The sequence below is a fragment of the Cydia strobilella genome, chromosome 25 (assembly GCF_947568885.1).
Source record: "Cydia strobilella chromosome 25, ilCydStro3.1, whole genome shotgun sequence".
NCBI classification, from domain to species: domain Eukaryota; kingdom Metazoa; phylum Arthropoda; class Insecta; order Lepidoptera; family Tortricidae; genus Cydia; species Cydia strobilella.
Genome location: NC_086065.1, coordinates 1,319,854 through 1,336,391, shown reverse-complemented (window position 1 = coordinate 1,336,391; position 16,538 = coordinate 1,319,854). Strand labels below are relative to the sequence as shown.

At 37.0% G+C, this 16,538-nt stretch overlaps 1 protein-coding gene and 1 non-coding gene across 3 annotated transcripts; both read left to right on the top strand.

Moving 5' to 3' along the window:
- The first annotated feature begins 3,754 nt into the window (after positions 1-3,754).
- On the top strand, positions 3,755-14,201 carry LOC134752767 (protein CDV3 homolog). 2 transcript variants are annotated; one of them, XM_063688461.1, is made up of 5 exons: positions 3,755-4,084; positions 9,558-9,713; positions 10,331-10,488; positions 12,338-12,530; positions 13,546-14,201. In XM_063688461.1, exons 1-4 carry the CDS (start codon positions 3,911-3,913, stop codon positions 12,513-12,515), a joined length of 666 nt encoding a protein of 221 aa, XP_063544531.1. In that variant the 5' UTR covers positions 3,755-3,910; the 3' UTR covers positions 12,516-12,530; positions 13,546-14,201. The 2 variants fall into 2 exon arrangements, with proteins under 2 accessions (XP_063544531.1, XP_063544530.1); XM_063688460.1 differs by having other exon boundaries at positions 3,756-4,084; positions 12,338-12,519; positions 13,541-14,201.
- Positions 14,202-16,055: 1,854 nt separating this feature from the next.
- On the top strand, positions 16,056-16,162 carry LOC134752958 (U6 spliceosomal RNA). Its single transcript, XR_010128784.1, has one exon. It is a non-coding gene; the product is annotated as a U6 spliceosomal RNA (small nuclear RNA).
- The last annotated feature ends 376 nt before the right edge of the window (positions 16,163-16,538 follow it).

Genomic DNA, 16,538 nt, shown 5'->3' with positions numbered 1-16,538 from the left:
CCGCTTGTATTGAAGGATAAAAGACAACTTTCCGAGCTAGTGAGGGGAAAATAAATATATTCTATTCTATTCTATTCATTCTATATATGTTACGTATAAATATGTATATGAATCGAAAACACGAAAACAGGTTCAGCGAAATCGTAAACATGGAAGGTCTATTAATATGCTTGAAACACTTGAAATTTTATTATGTACTCCCAATTTTTGCACTCAGAATTTTGTCCAATTGAATTCTGACCCAATATCTTAGTTAATGGGCTTTCCTACTCATGGTCAAGTAAGTCAAAGTCCTACTCATGATTAGTCTCTCTTGTTGTTTTTTGTATTAGAACCATTCTCGAATTGAACTTTATCTGGTCAAACTATTGGTCATAAATGTCATAATAAAGTGTCCTATAAATCAAGGTCACTAATGGAAATATAACTTTACTGCCTTCAAAAATTACAAATTGTACCTTTGATACAGATATACATATACAGACTTCAATTACATTCACTTTACATATTTATATGTACGACTGAAAATGATGTACCGTAGATATTCAAATCAGTATGACGTCATGTTCCCGCAGGAAGGAGACTGAATATTAACTTGAATAAAAAAAACGGCATATAATTGCAAGTTTGTGTTGTGGAACTAATTACTTATGCAACTTTTCCTCATTGCTGCGATACAGTAAAACAAATGAATGATAATTTGTACCTAATTCAAAAACACATTGCGCTAATTTTTGTATTTTACTCTAAGTATATATAGGTATACCTATATATAGGTTAGGTTTAAAGATATTTATTCTCATAAAAGACATACAAGTCACTTACACGAGAACAGAGTTATAAGTAAAAGTTATCCTATTTACGGTAGCATTAAAGTCGAGCTCGACAGGTACACGCTCACACATTTTTTTTTTTTTTTTTTAAGGTGGGTAGTGGTTTAAAATGTATTGCGATAATTTAGTTTTAAACGCATTGAATGAGCCTGTCCCTTTCAGATCAGACGGTAATTTATTATAAAGCTGTGCACCTTCATATGTAAACATTTTTTTCCCTAATTGTGTTCTTATCTTCGGTAGCACAATGAAACTTGCACGACGAGTAGTGCGTTTGGATATTTGCTTCTTCGTTATAAAGGCTAAGTTAGTATGGAGTGCGCTGTTTAATATTTTCCTAACAAGAATGCTGGTACTATACATATACAATTGTTTAATGTTCATTAGGCCAGTTTCTGCATATATACGCGTGGTAGGTGTTAGACGGTGATAGTGAAAAAGAATTTTGATTATTTTATTTTGGAGTATTTGTAGGGGAGTTAGTTTGGTTTTGGCTGCGCTGCCCCACAGCTCAATCAAGTAGAGTAGGTGCGGTTTAATTAGACAATTATATATGGTATAACGTAGCTTATGCGGAATACAGCCTGATATGCGTCGTAAAGAACCAGTGATTGACGATAATTTTGACCTTATATGTTCAATTTGAGTATTCCACGTAAGATAGCTATCCATTCGGAGACCGAGGTATTTCTCATGTTTTTTATTTGTTATAGCTACATTATTTATCGTACATTATTCGTCGTCAGTATATACATTTGGGCATCTTTATTTTTTGTATAACTTACACACTTTCAAAGGTGCAGAGGGCCTATCGCGAACCACGTTCGACGTGTTGCCTCTCTGTTGCACTTGTAAATTCGTACGTAAGTGTGACAGGGAGGCAACACGTCGAACGTGGTCGCGGATGTCGCGGTAGGCCCTCAGACTCCTCAGAGCCTAAACCTAAAGGTCACTCAAAAGGTCGCGCAACTCTTAGGTGTGTGAGATAAAGCGTAGTAACGATCTTACAACTTTACGTTACGTAATATACCCACGTACCTCTCCAGGAACACCTCCATGGGATCCATTCCTCACAGACTTCAGCATCACATTCCTCCCCAACTGGTTTGAAATTCTGGCCAGGGGTCCCAACATTTTGACTTTCAATCCCTTTAGTACACTGCCAACTCCTAACACACCGTCCAGGCAAATGCGATAAGATAAGAAAGATAATCGGGTATTGGTTCGATTCGATACGACTACTTTGTAGCAATGATAAGCCTTCTTTGCCCACGTCTGCTGTAGCGGCTTGGAATGTTAATAATACGTCGGTGTCTAAAAGTTAGTGCTATAGTACTATAGTTGAAGTTTGGGTGGCTTTTAGAAATAGTCAGTTAGCCTTGTTTTTAAGTCTGGGTTTTATAGGCAATTCTTTGGATGCCTACGGTTGAATGGGTAATTATCATTCGGTTAGATTAAATTTGCCAAGGCTTCTTTGTAGAGTTTTACACAAAATATTACGTGTCTATTGATTTAACCTTTGATTTATGTACGTTTTAGACGTATTAAACATATTAACAACGGGTCACTCACGTCCGTTATTAATATATTTAATATGTCTGTGTCTCACGGAAGTTTTGTTATTAAAATTATGTTTTAGACGTTTTAGTGGAATAAACAACTAGACTCATATTTAAATTATTAAAGGAAGAATATGTATAAATTTTGTTTTCTACAAGGTCATGATGAAATAGGCTGTTAATTCTTTAATAAAAATTAATTAGGAAACTTTCAGGTTTTGCCGTCGTAGTTCCCAATGTTCACATGAAAGATTCTTATGTGTGCTTACATATAATATTAATAATATAGGAATCCAATCCCTGGAATTTTATTAGGTACCATATTCTAAGACTATAAACATCTTAATTAATAGCACTCTTAATTAAAAGCTCAATTAAGCTTTGTGTTTGTACGTTCGTAGATGTAGGTACTACTAATTTAATATCCTCGATATCTAATTGCATATTTAAACCGGTAGCAACTTTTGTTAAGAAATGTTTCTATCTCTATCGTGAGAAAGATACATATATGTAGCTCATATAACTGTAACAAATTACTAAAGAAAAAATTAGGAAAAAAAATTAAGAAAAACTTTTTAAATTCTTTCGCTGCGGTAACATGATCAATATGAATAACATGATGTCAATTTTGTTAGCATCTCAAGTTCAGTCGCCGTATTTTAATTTGGTATCATAATTTCATAAAGGTTTAGGACAAAGATCATGGTAAGAGCACTAACTTACGAATGGTTCGTTAAAAGTTAAATGAATATCGATCTTGTTGTATTTAGGAACGAAGATGAAGAATTGTTTTCGTCACATGCCCGAATATAGTTATTTTTGTTTTCGAATAGGCTTGTATTTACTTTTGGTTATCTGCAACTTTGTTTTATGTCATTATCTGCAAGTTTTTAAATGAGGGCTAACGCGTATGAATTCGCCGCTAGGGGCGCTAGTGTAGATGGTGGTCTTTTCCGTGTCTTTTCCATAGTTCGAAATGTCAAATGTCACTTGTCACTTCAAAGACTGACAGCTGTTCTATAGTCTTTTGGACCACCATCAACAGAGGCGCCAACTGGTGGGCAAAAAAACGATAGCCCTCATTATAGCATTGGTTTTTGAATGCATATAGTTTGTCAAAGGACTGTGTCATTTCAAACATAGATAAAAATAATCATACTATCTTTGTCTTACACTAGTACTAGCACTCACCTAGCACCCAAAAGAAAAAAGAAAAGGAAGGGTATAGTTTTTTTGTTCTTATTTACTGACAATTTGGTTTGACCAACTATACTTTTTATTGCACGATTCAGTGTGTCCATCTACTATGTAAAAAAAAACTTCTATATAGTAGAAAATTATTTTCAAGCGCTGGCAACTTTTCAAACTGCCATTTAAAAAAAAGAAACAGTCGGCCACGCTTGCCACAAAAATCATTTTCACGTTTGGGGGCAGAAATTCCCCCTATTGTTTCACTCTAATATTACTGTAATTAAACGTTCACTGTTGTTACCATTCAAGTGTTAAAAATAGTAAGTCATGGCTGATTTAGACGATTTCTTTGCGAAAAAAGACCGCAAAAAAAAGTCTGTCAAAAAATTTGCAACCGCCGAAGAGATGGCTAAGAAATTGGACGATGGCAAACAGAAATCAGAAGTGAGGCCTAAGAAAGAGCGGCCAGCGCAGGAGGGCGAGGAGGGAGGCCGAGCTGGGGTGAGTAATGTCTGAATAACCACGTAAGTTCAAGTGTACTAAGTCAAGTTTGAGACCTCTTTGTCAGTTGTCAAAATATACGATTGCACACTGAGCTCATTTATTATGGAGCCCTGCCTTAATTTCTTCTCTTAATATCCTCCAGTCACGTCAAACTGGAAATAACCTGTTACTATCTCCAATTTTCTGCTAATTTGAGGCGTGAAACTGTCATTATTTTGTTAATGTGGCAAAAATACTGCATCGTCATAAGTTCGTTATGCTTTCAAGTTACATATTTAGTAATTTATGTTATTCCCTTTTGTATTATTTAGTTTGTCTTTGTATTGAATTGAGACTAACCAGTGTAACCTACTTAAGAGGGGTTATGTCAAAATTTCTAGGGCAAGAGGTTAAACTTGACAATTATTCATTCATTGAGTTCAATTAATGTATACTTTCCCTTTATTCATTCAATTGTACAGCTTAGCTCGGCGGACATGGGTGAAGAAAAGGTATTTACTTATTTGTGACGTTTTCAACCGAAAGGTACCACATTGTCGGTTGTCGATAAGGTTGATTTAAAATTGAAGCTATATGGAAATAGCGCCTTACTGACAAGTGACAAAAAAGTACCCTTTTGGTTGAAAACGTCACATTTAACGTCATACATGTAAAAGTACTTAATAAATCTAGTGACTTGAGGTCTATTGTGTCTCTTATCACTGTAAATAAATGCTCTTAGTCAATATTTAGTATTATAGTACGGCATAATGAGCTGTGAGGTTAGGGGATTAGGATACTTTTTGTGTAACCTCTATAACAATATGTTATGGAGTTAATAGGGTCCATTACTTAATCTTTTTATTTGTCATACATTATGAATGAATCCTTTGGCATTGTTAAATGTGTTGTTTACTACTGTCATATATCTATGGTGCTGGACACAAAAATACAATGAAGGCATAATAAGCATTTTAGGTAAAGATTCATACTGCCATCTACTTTTTAGGGTTCCGTACCCAAAGGGTAAAAACAGGACCTTATTACTAAGACTCCGCTGTCCGTCCTGTCTGTCAGTCTGTCACCAGGCTGGACCTCATGAACCGTGATAGCTAGACAATTGAAATTTTCACAGATGATGTATTTCTGTTGCCGCTATAACAACAAATACTAAAAAGTACGGAACCCATGGTGAGCAAGTCTGACTCGCACTTGTCCGGTTTTTACTTTTTTGAACCCTTACACAGAAGCCACGAACAACTACAACTTACAACAATTTGAATAATTTACAACTCTTTGGTATTAAAATAGATGTGGACAATAAAGTTTACATATGTGACGTTTTCAACCAAAAGGGACCACATTGTCGCTTGTTGATAAGGTTGATTTCAAATTAAAGCTATATGGGGAATAGCGCCTTATTGACAACCAACAATAAGTACCCTTTTGATTGAGAATGGCACATATACAGTGTAAACTCCTTATAACGTCACTCGATATAACGATTCACGCCCTATAATGTCGACATTTGGGGCATTTTCTATAAAAAGAGACCTTATTGTCGATAGCGCTTACGCAGCACAGCATCGCGCGGCATTGTATTTATATCGGAGCATCGTTTATAATGGCGTAAGCGCCATCGACAATAAGGTCCCTTTTTATAGAAAATACCACATTTGTTGGCTATACTTAGTTGCTTTACTTTAATATTAATTTCTCTCTATAAAAGGGCTCATCCATTAATTACATCACACGTTTAGGGGGTGGGAGGGGGTCAAGAAAATGTGACACGTTGTGACAAGGGGGAGGGGGTAATCACAAACTTTGTGACGTCACTTTAGTTACATCTGTCACCGAAAATGGTTTTGATTTTTTCAACACACTTGCTAACAACGACGTTTTTATTCCACCGATTTTTGGCTCATAATCCTAGATATTAAACACGCGTGCTCTTTCAGTGTATTATTCCACTCGTGCTTTTTCATTATATTATCCGACTGAGTTAAGAAGGTAACTGATTGCTAATAATATGCATGGAAAGGGAGCCTTCTTTAATTGGTCGGACTGGCGGGCACCGGCGCGTCCGACCGCCTGCGCGGTTCGCGGCCCGGCCGGCCCGACCGCCGCGCCGCCCGTGGCCGGGGCGAGGGGCGGCCGGCAGTATGACAGATGCAACACACAATACTAACTGTTTTAACTATTAAAATTTCATTAATATGAGTATCTTTTTTTTCTCGCAAGTGTGTTGAAAAACGTCGTATGAAACGCGTGTGCATTGGTCATTACACACATCGGCTTTCTTATGCCAACCAACTTAGCACACTTGTATCATAATGTACTATTTTATTCACTGTTAACAGTTACTTAAATACATAACTAGTTTTTGTAATGATAATCGTTTTTATGGATGTATTTTTATTCCTAATCGGCTTCGTCTTATGAATTTCTAACAATGCTTTTCTCAAAAATGTTTTTAAAACTAAATGATATTGTTGAAAACAAAATTGCCAAATATTTGACGTCACACCAGGGGTTCGCCAAATGTGACAAGGTGTGACAAGGAGGGGGGAGAGAGGGGTAGAATAATCATCATATTCGTATGATGTAATCAATGGATGACCCCTAACGAAAACTCTGTATAGCGTCAAAAACATCCGGTCCCTTGAGTATCGCTATATGTGACGTTTTCAACTAAAAGGTACCACATTGTCGGTTGTTGATAAGGTTGATTTCTAATTGAAGCTATATGGAAATAGCGCCTTACTGACAAGCGACAATAAGTACCCTTTTGGTTGAAAATGGCACATATATAGAGTTTACACTGTATTACATTTATAATATGTCAGTCTAAACTAAACTATAAACTATAGTGGATTGAAATGTTTGAAATGGATATTGCTTTTCCTTGTTATGGTAGTTGGTAAACAACTGTGTTATCAGTTACATTACAATGCATTGATTTTTCAGCCTGTTGAAGTAAGTATTAATAGTGATATTGAAAATACCAGGGACAACCCTTTCTGCGATAAAAGCCTTTCAATGGGGGCCTCCCTTAAACACGGCTAACACATTGAAAGTCTTTCCAGTTTGAACTGCAAGCCCATTCATTTGACTACCCTAATGTCTAATGTCTGTATCTTTTTTTCATGTAGTGTGCACAATAAAGCATTTTATTATTATTATTATTATTATTATTACCCCTTAACGAAAAGCTTAGCCTAAAGTAAGGCAGCCCTTTGCGTTTTGTTTTTTCAAAAAAATTACGAAAGTGTAATATTTGACGTTTTTTATGTGCCTAATCTCGACATAGCCTCAAAAAATCGGCATCCGCAACATCCCTGGTACTGACGTAGATTTTTTTATTTGGTGGGCCATTTTTTTCCTTCCAATATCAAACTATCGATATCGATAAAAAAATGTTTCTAACTCTAGCAAGATTGCGACAGTCTTTTGTCTTGCCGCGAAAATTCCGGGCTCTGCTACAAAATCTTGTCAAAGACGATTAGATTAGACCACAAGACAACAACTGATGAATTGTGGTCTACATACAATGCTATAAATAAACTATGTAACCTCAGGGATTGCACACAAATGGAAGCGAAAAAACTGCTTTTCAAATGAAAATGCCTTCAGGATGATGATGGGGCTGCCTCGCTACTGCAGCGCATCGGGGATGTTTGCTGATGCTAGGGTAGACTGTTTTTACACCACTATGCGGAAGCGGTGCACATCCCTGGCACGTAGGGTGCGGGGCAGCACGAACAGCGTCCTGAGGGCATTTGCGTCAAGGTTTGACTGTCAGTACATGAACCATTGCCATATGATACATGTGCTGACAGGCAAGCCAATTTACTGTATGTAAAATTAGAATGCTGTGTATATATACTAACCTTAGTTGTAAGACTTCATACTGCTACTAACAAATGTAATTTATTGTAATTTATTATATAATTTAATATTAATTTTACATGTTATTCAATTATGTAAAATTAGAATACTAACCTTAGTTGTAAGACTTCATACTGCTACTAACAAATGTAATTTATTGTAATTTATTATATAATTTAATATAAATTTTACATGTTATTCAATTGTATATGGACATGGTCCGAAATAAAGAATATTCATTCATTCATTCATTCATTAATAATGTAATAACTGACATAATAATTTGGCTTAGTAATAATATTTAGTAATTAAAAAAAAAAAAAAAAAATTTAGTAATGAATTTGACAAAAACGAATATTATGCATTTTTACCAGCGAATTAAACCAGAGGATATTAATATTAATTATAATGGAAATATAATAGATACCATAGGAGTGACCAAATTTCTAGGATTATTCATTGACAGCCAACTTACTTGGAAATACCATATAAATGATGTGTGTAAAAAATTAAGTAAGTCAGCATTCGCTCTTCATAAGCTTTCCAAGGTGGTAAATAATGAAGCTTTACTTGTTGCTTATCATGGACTTGTTGCATCGGTACTACGATATGGAGTCATCTTTTGGGGCAATGCAGCTGATAAAGACGCAGTACTTAAAGCCCAAAAAAGGTGTATACGATCTATGTGTGGTTTAAGAATGATGGATAGTGTTATTCCGTACTTTAAATCACTAAATATCCTAACTCTGCCCTGCCTATATATCCTGGAAATTTCTGTCTTTGTAAAATGTGATCCAAACCTTTTTGATAAAATTTCTGACACACGAAAGCTCCCTGTACGATCTCAATATAAAAATGATTTATGCCACAAAGTATGTAAAACAGCCATGATGCGCAAAAGTGTGCTAGGAATGGCACCTCAAATATATAATAAAATTCCGAACACTATAAAAGAATTAAATATTGTACATTTTAAGAAGACTTTAAAATCACTGCTAATCAAGAAATGTTACTATAGCGTACAGCAGTTCTTGAATGATAATAATTTATAGCTCGTTTTTCTATTTTTGTAATTCTTTTGTAGTTTTCTTTGAAATTTTCATTGTTGACATTCTTTAATATTTATTGTTTTAAATTTTATTATTATTGTGAATTATCTTTCTGTTCTTATTTATTATTTTTGTAATTGATTTGATTATTGAAGCATGAATACCTTAGACTAGCGCATGTTTAACTTAGTTTATATAGGTAAACAAATTCGTACGCCTAGCGGCAAAACATAGCGTTCGCAATATGCTCTAACTATAAGACCAATACAATGTACCTATGTTATAACGAATAAATGCATTCTGATTCTGATTCTGATTCAAACTGCTGCACTCACAAAATTATGCCGAGACAGAAGCCATATTTAACAAAATTTAGTTTTAATATTGTGTCTAGATTAAGCCTTAGTTTGTAGTTGTAATTGTAACAAAGTCTGATATTTAAATTATAATTGGTTCCCCGCGATACAGGCACTGCCTAGTGCGGAGACCCCTGGAATGTCTGTAACCTTTTGCTGAAATAAATGATCTTTATTCTTTATTGTTTTTTTTTTCAGGAGGAGGAAGAATGGAAAGAGTATGAGGAGCCGGTGAAGGACTACACCGGGCTGAAAATCCAGGTGCTTCAGGGCGGGCCGGCTCCGGAGGCGCAGACTGCCTCGGAGGAGTCCGCTCCCGAAGGTGGCAAGATCAAGGGACCGTGGAATAAGCCAGTAAGATATTTACAAAAAAAAAATTTATACCAAACTAACTGCAGTCACGTGGCGCCCACCAGGCGGCAGTCATAGGACATTGCAAAAATTTTGGTATTTGACAGTTATTGAAAGTACACTTTTATGCAACATAAAGCATAATAAATCGTCATCGCTTTTAGTTTCTCCATCCCACACTTTGAACATGAACATCATCATCATCATCATCATCATCATCATCATGTCAGCCGATAGACGTCCACTGCTGGACATAGGCCTCCCCCAAGGCTCGCCACTCCGACCGATCCTGTGCCGCTCGCAACCACCGAATTCCCGCGATCTTCACCAGGTCGTCGCTCCATCTCCATCATCTTCTTACCTACATGAACATAGGTAAAGTTATTGTAGTTCTTATTAAATTTTCCTTTCTATTATGTAAACATCCTGGAAAACCATTCAATTACATTTATTGTAAAATGAATTATTATTTTTATTAAATGCAAATACACGTTACTTACCTAACACCTTAAAGTCGTATTGTATCTGTTATCATCAAAAATGTAAATGTTTCGAACATTAAGGGAATGTTCTAGAATCTAGATGTTTGGCACAAGTCAATCTTTTTTTAATGTTTCCAGCAACAGCAAGAGCCGGCAGCGCCGCCCCCCGAGCCCGAGAAGCCTAAGGAGGTGAAGCCCGTGTCGACGGCCTACGTGCCCCCCGTGGCGCGCCAGCAGGTGCAGCGCATCGAGCCACTGCGGCGGCACGCCAACAAACACGCGCCCGACATACACAGGTACCACATCCCACCAGGACACCGGCACACTGTGGTGTCTGTAGCTACCACACCGAGCCACCATAGAGACCGTCGCCACGCCAACAAACACGCGCCCGACATACACATGTCCCACATCCCACCGGCCCCTATTTTACCACGGTGACAGGTGCGACAATTGTCGACATCACAATTGCTGACGTCACCGGCCTCCATGGGCTACGGTTACCGCTTACCATCGGGCGGGCCGTATTCCTGTTTGCCACCATCATTGTATTATTGAAAAAAATTATATTATATCGGCAAAAAACAGGTAAGTTTATGATGATGAGGATGACAATTGTCACAGATTTAAAATAATTTTTGGTAATTCTTGATAGGAAATGAGTTCTGTGTCGGAATTTCGTGACAATTGTCGTGTTTCTTGTGACAATTGTCATTAGCGTCGCAAAATAAGTACTTATTTATCGGCGATATAATGGTTTTTTTAAATTAAAATGGTGTTCGCAAACAAGCACACCGCCCGTCCGATGGTAAGCGGTTACCATAGCCTATGGAGGCCTGTGACGTCAGTAATACTGATTTTGTCAATTTTCGCTCCTGTCACCGTGGTGAAATAGGGGCCAGGACACCGGCACACTGTGCCTGTAGCTACCACACCCAGCCACCATAGAGACAGAAGCCGGACACGGACAGTGTGGGAGATAGTATAAAAAATGCAAGAGTTAAAAACGATGAAAGAAATTATGTAATTTTTTTTTATTAGTTCAGACCTTCAATCTACAATAGACATGGTACAAGTTTTTTTAACCAAATCTAAGTATTTTTGTAATGGTAGTAGGGGAGCCGGAGATGCTAAATTTGGTGTTACTCGAGCGCCGTAGAGACTTATCGGGTTCGTAAGATTAGATGATAGGAAGAATAAAAGGTTATATTTTTTTATTTTGTATGGCTTTTATTCCTGATTTTAATTTACAATTTATATAGGTAGTTACACAGAACGAAAATATTTACAATTTAATATCTAAATTGAGTAGCCAATCCCTTGCTTCCGGTGTAAGTGCTAACAAGTCCTGCATGCTTCCGGCAAAACGCCTTCTAGGACATTTTCCTATGATGTGAGAATTCCTCACATCATAGGAAAGGTTATATAATATAAGCTATTACTAACGTAATATGGATTATTTGTATCTGAAATAAATGCTTTTATTGCATTCATCAATGTTTTATTTTCCAGTGGTCAGAGAAGCGACCACAGATTTTTAAAAATTGCGGGGGTAAGAGTCTCTCTTCTTCTTCCTAGCCTTATCCCTTCATTTGGGGTCGGCTCTCCTCGTCCTTAGGTGCCAGGATCGCCTGTCCTGGGGGTAAGAGTGTTAGAGGGCAGGTAAAAATATTGTTAAGTAGATTGTGGATCATTGGTCCAAGGCAATCTTTTCATTGTGCTACTACTTAATTCGATAATTATTTGTACGCATTTTCTTAATCTGTAAATGTTATTTTATTGTAAGTGTCAGATTAAGAAAATGCGTACAAATAATTGTCAACGTGTTAAATACGAGACCGTTTGTATCTAAATAAATAAATAAAAAAGTAATAAAACAATTTTAGCATTAACTTGGACCAAAATGACGAAATACATAATTTACTTACCGATCTTTTTAACCCGCGACTAACCGACGGATACACATAGCCGGCTAAAAGTGGGAAAGGTAGACTTAGAAGTAGAAAAATATCACTTATATCGTAATCTGACACGCTCGAGGAACTACAAAAATCCCCTCCCTGGCTCCCAGATTTATGTATCTTATGAGACAATATTAGAGATTTTTTTAGAAAGCATATATTAATTATACGTGTGTGTTTCCAGTGACGACTCGTTCCCGGTGCTCGGAGCCGCGGCCGCGGGGCTCCGGCGCGAGGCGGGCGCGGGCGCGGGGTGGAGCACGGCCGCGGGCGGCGGGGGCGGGGGGGCGCAGCGCTCCACCGCCCTGCGGCAGCCGCTCGCCCTGGGGAACCGCTTCAACGAGCTGCAGGACGACAGCTAGCCAGGTACTCCCCTCCTAACATTACTGATCACTATACCTCCTCCTGTTCCTGTTCCTACCAAAAACTAGGGATTGACATACGCTAGGGCCTGAATATCTTCTCCTCCGCAGTCTACGCGAACGATGTATTTAGGGGCGATACTGATCGGTCGAAGCTTCGCTTTTCCCCATCCGTCCCGAGTGTTCACTTATTTTATTTATAGGAATTTTATGACCCGAATCCTAACCTTTTAGGACATATCTTATAAAACTAGAAGGGAAGGAAACCTATATTGTAGCACCGTCGTTAAGAATAAGAAAGTAAACCATTGATAGTTGCCAACCCCGTTCGACGGGTGGTATAGATGTAGCTCGCCGGCCCCGGGCGTTACATTATTTTAGATTATAAAAACATATTTAAATACTAATAATTTTCTATATCTCGCTTTTATTCTAAAGATGGGTCGAATATTCGGTAGTTATTCGGTATGCGGCATATTTGTCAATGTTCGTATTCGACCGAATAGCTCGGTTCGAGCTGCCAAATATTTACCGAATAAACAATTTCCTTTTTAAGGGCGGACCGCTAGCTGGCGCCCCTTCGCGGTCGGGCATGAGACGGCTCCGGACCGTTTCTTTTTATAAACATTCCCGGCCGGTCCAGAGGGCAAGGGTCAAAAACACGTGCGGAGTGCAGATCGCGAACACGGCCGCGGAGCCAACATGCCAATCGCTTTCGCTCCGTAACGATCGAAACGCAACTGTTACTGTCGCACTAATAAGGAAGAGTGATAGAGAGAACAAAGCGATAGCGATTGTCACTAACTAGGCCGCCTGTATTGAACTTGTTTTCAGCGTTTAAGGCAGTTTATATATTCGCCCGAATATTCGTATTCCGCAAAGTCCATTTAGGCCCATCTCTATAATGAAAATGTTTCCTTTATAATAGAATTTAGGTATTTACCGAGTTACTAATTTTTAGTGCTTGAATATAATTATTGATTTTATGCACAAACTACCAATGTAATTACTTTGCCCTGTTCCAGGTAACACCAGTCAGCTTCAAGAAGCATCAAAGTGAAGTGTCAATAAGGACTTAAAGCTAAGCGAAGCGCCTAGCACTCAGTAATCGTTACAATCCGGACAACAGTGCATCCCAAGTATCCCGACCAACGCGTGAAACGAAACGCTCTGCCGACAGTTGCTACGTTCCTAATTTAAAAAAAAAAATAAGACGAACTTCCCAAGTGCAATAATTTATTGTATCTGTGTAAAAAATATATTTTGTATCGATTTTTAAAAAATGTTGCCAGTTATAGTAGACAATAAGGGATGACGCATGTTGGTTTCTTATTTTGCGTTGTTTTTTTTTAATTCGGTTCAGTGTCAGTCGATGGAAAGCAACTGTCACAGATAAAAAAAAGTGTAAAAAGCTATAAAGTGTTACTTGTATACATTAACATTTTTTTTACGTTTTTATTGAGATATTAAAGTGTTGAGGAAGACTAGTAAATTGCTTAAAAAGTATGTAACAAGCCGTGCAAGCGTGGTTTGCTCTATTTTTTGTATTAATGTGAAAATATAACGCGTTTTGGTTAAAAATGAACTGGTCTTGTTATTTAATTTAATTGTACATTATGGCTCTAAAGTTGATCGGCAATCATTCTGAACACATGTACCATAGTAATAAATTATGTATTTAAACTTTGGATGCGTTTTTATTTGCGGTGTAATTCCGTTGTTATTAACCCATTTATCGCCTGTCACCATGCATTACACGTTCTAACAAGTATGTAAGTGCGAAAGTGACAGGCATAGTTATAGGTGATAAAAATGCAACCATGCTGACACCACTGGTTATAACACCGCTTTTTTTTTTGGTTTTTTGTGGTAGTTAATTTTAACATTAATGGTCATTGTTCAAAATATTACATATTGAAGCCACTGAAGCCATGCATATTGTTGCCAAATGTATACAAAGCAATAATGATGCATAATTAATTATAATACGCTTAATTAAAGTAATAATTATATTACATTAATTAATTTAATCATGCATTTTAGGGGTATTTAATCTACGCAATATTTTTATTTATAAAAATTACATTCGTTTTAAGACAAAATATCGGAAAATTTGAAAAAATCCTGAATTTGATGACGTTTTTTTCGGGGTTTGTAATTATTTTATATTTAAAAACTTTATCATAGGTGTATTACAAATAGTGTACTTTTCTGATGTCAGTAAGATTTTTCATATATCTCTTGCTGAAAATTATACATTTACATAAATATGATTTGACCTGTGCAACTTCTAACACTGATTTTTCAGTGAAATTCGATGTTATAATTTTTTAACAATTTTTCCCATAATCAGCAAACAATTACGTGACACATATATTAATATCGGGCAAAAGGAAAAAATCATGCATTTAAGGGTTAAGGGCTACAACCTACGTTATTAACCTATGTAATTACTGCATTTGCACATATATAAAGCGTGTATAAAGCTATATATATATATTTATATATAAAGATAAAAGTACATATTAGATTTTTGCAACTCAAGGAATAATGTTCGATATTGCCCGAAGAGGGGGTGGCTTTGAACACGTGGGGCAGATTTGAAATATGGGCACCTTTGACAGTTGCCAACCCCATTATTGCATCAACGTGGACCAAAATAATTAAAGCCACAATCTACCTAACGATTTCTTTTAACTGCTCATCAATATAGGCGGCTAAAAGTGGTTAAGGTATAGTTGGTCAAACCAAATTGTCAAAACCATACTAATTCTTTTCTTTTGGGTGCTAGTACTAGTGTAAGACGTAAGACTAAGATAGTATGATTCTCTCTGTCTATGTTTGAAATGAGACAGTCTTCTGACAAACTATAGATGCCAGTGCCACGGACCACGGGTAGAAAGATATCATTCATATCTTAATCTGACACGCTCGAGTAAAGTAAATACAAAAAAATCCTGTCTTGGGCTTCCTTACCATATTAAGGACCGTGGCACAGATTATATAATAGGTGTAAGTGTAAGGGTGGTATGCCACCTATCAAATATTGGATCAAATATAGATCAAATGTTGCATTGCATCGCACTCTCTCATTAAGCAACATGTGAGACGCAAATACTTTGAACATATATTGGACAGGTGGAAATGGTGGAATACCATCCTTAGCTTTAAAATCATTTTAAAATGGTTAACTACTGCCATCTATTACCAAGGATTTGTAACTAGTACACGTCGAGGGTCGAGGGGAATAGGGTGAGTGACGTCATCATTCGTCGGTGAAGTTACTTGCGTGGCTACTAGATGGCACTAGTGGGACTCATCACTAAAATTTCACAGATTTTGTTAATTTTAGTGTCTAAATTATCTTTGATTTCGATAGTGTAATATTATATTTAATCTTGATAAATTTTTCATCTATTTCGAGTAATTTTACTGAATTTAATTACAGTAAACATGGTAGAATAATTAAAAAACTTAGATCACGCCAACGAAGTTTTGATATGTAGTTAGTATATATACAAATTGAAGTGCACGCTAAGTGTACTTGCTTCGGCAGTACATATACTAAAATTGGAACGATACAGAGAAGATTAGCATGGCCCCTGCGCAAGGATGACACGCAAAATCGTGAAGCGTTCCACATTTTTTGGCCGTTTTAATTTTGAGCTTCGAGACACTTGTGGCTTTTACTAAGACTCCGCTGTCTGTATGTCCGTCTGTCACCAGGCTGTATCTCATGAACCGTGATAGCTAGACAGTTGAAATGCATTTCTGTTGCCGCTATAACATCAAATACTAAAAACCGGCCAAGTGCGAGTATGACTCGCCCACCGAGGGTTCCGTACTTTTTAGTATTTTGTTGTTATTATAGCGGCAACAGAAATACATCATCTGTGAAAATTGCAACTGTCTAGCTATCACGTTTATGAGAGCGAAGTCTTAGTAATTGGTAATAGGGTCCCGTTTTTACCCTTTGGGTACAAAACCCTAAAAGACTTTTAATTAATGATTAGACGGATAAAT

Coding starts and splice junctions, on each gene's coding strand:
- LOC134752767 (XM_063688461.1), top strand. CDS start 3,911: ATGGCTGATTTAGACGATTTCTTTGCGAAAAAAGACCGCAAAAAAAAG. Junction 9,714..10,330: donor AGGGACCGTGGAATAAGCCA/GTAAGATATTTA, acceptor TAATGTTTCCAG/CAACAGCAAGAGCCGGCAGC. Junction 10,489..12,337: donor CACGCGCCCGACATACACAG/GTACCACATCCC, acceptor GTGTGTTTCCAG/TGACGACTCGTTCCCGGTGC.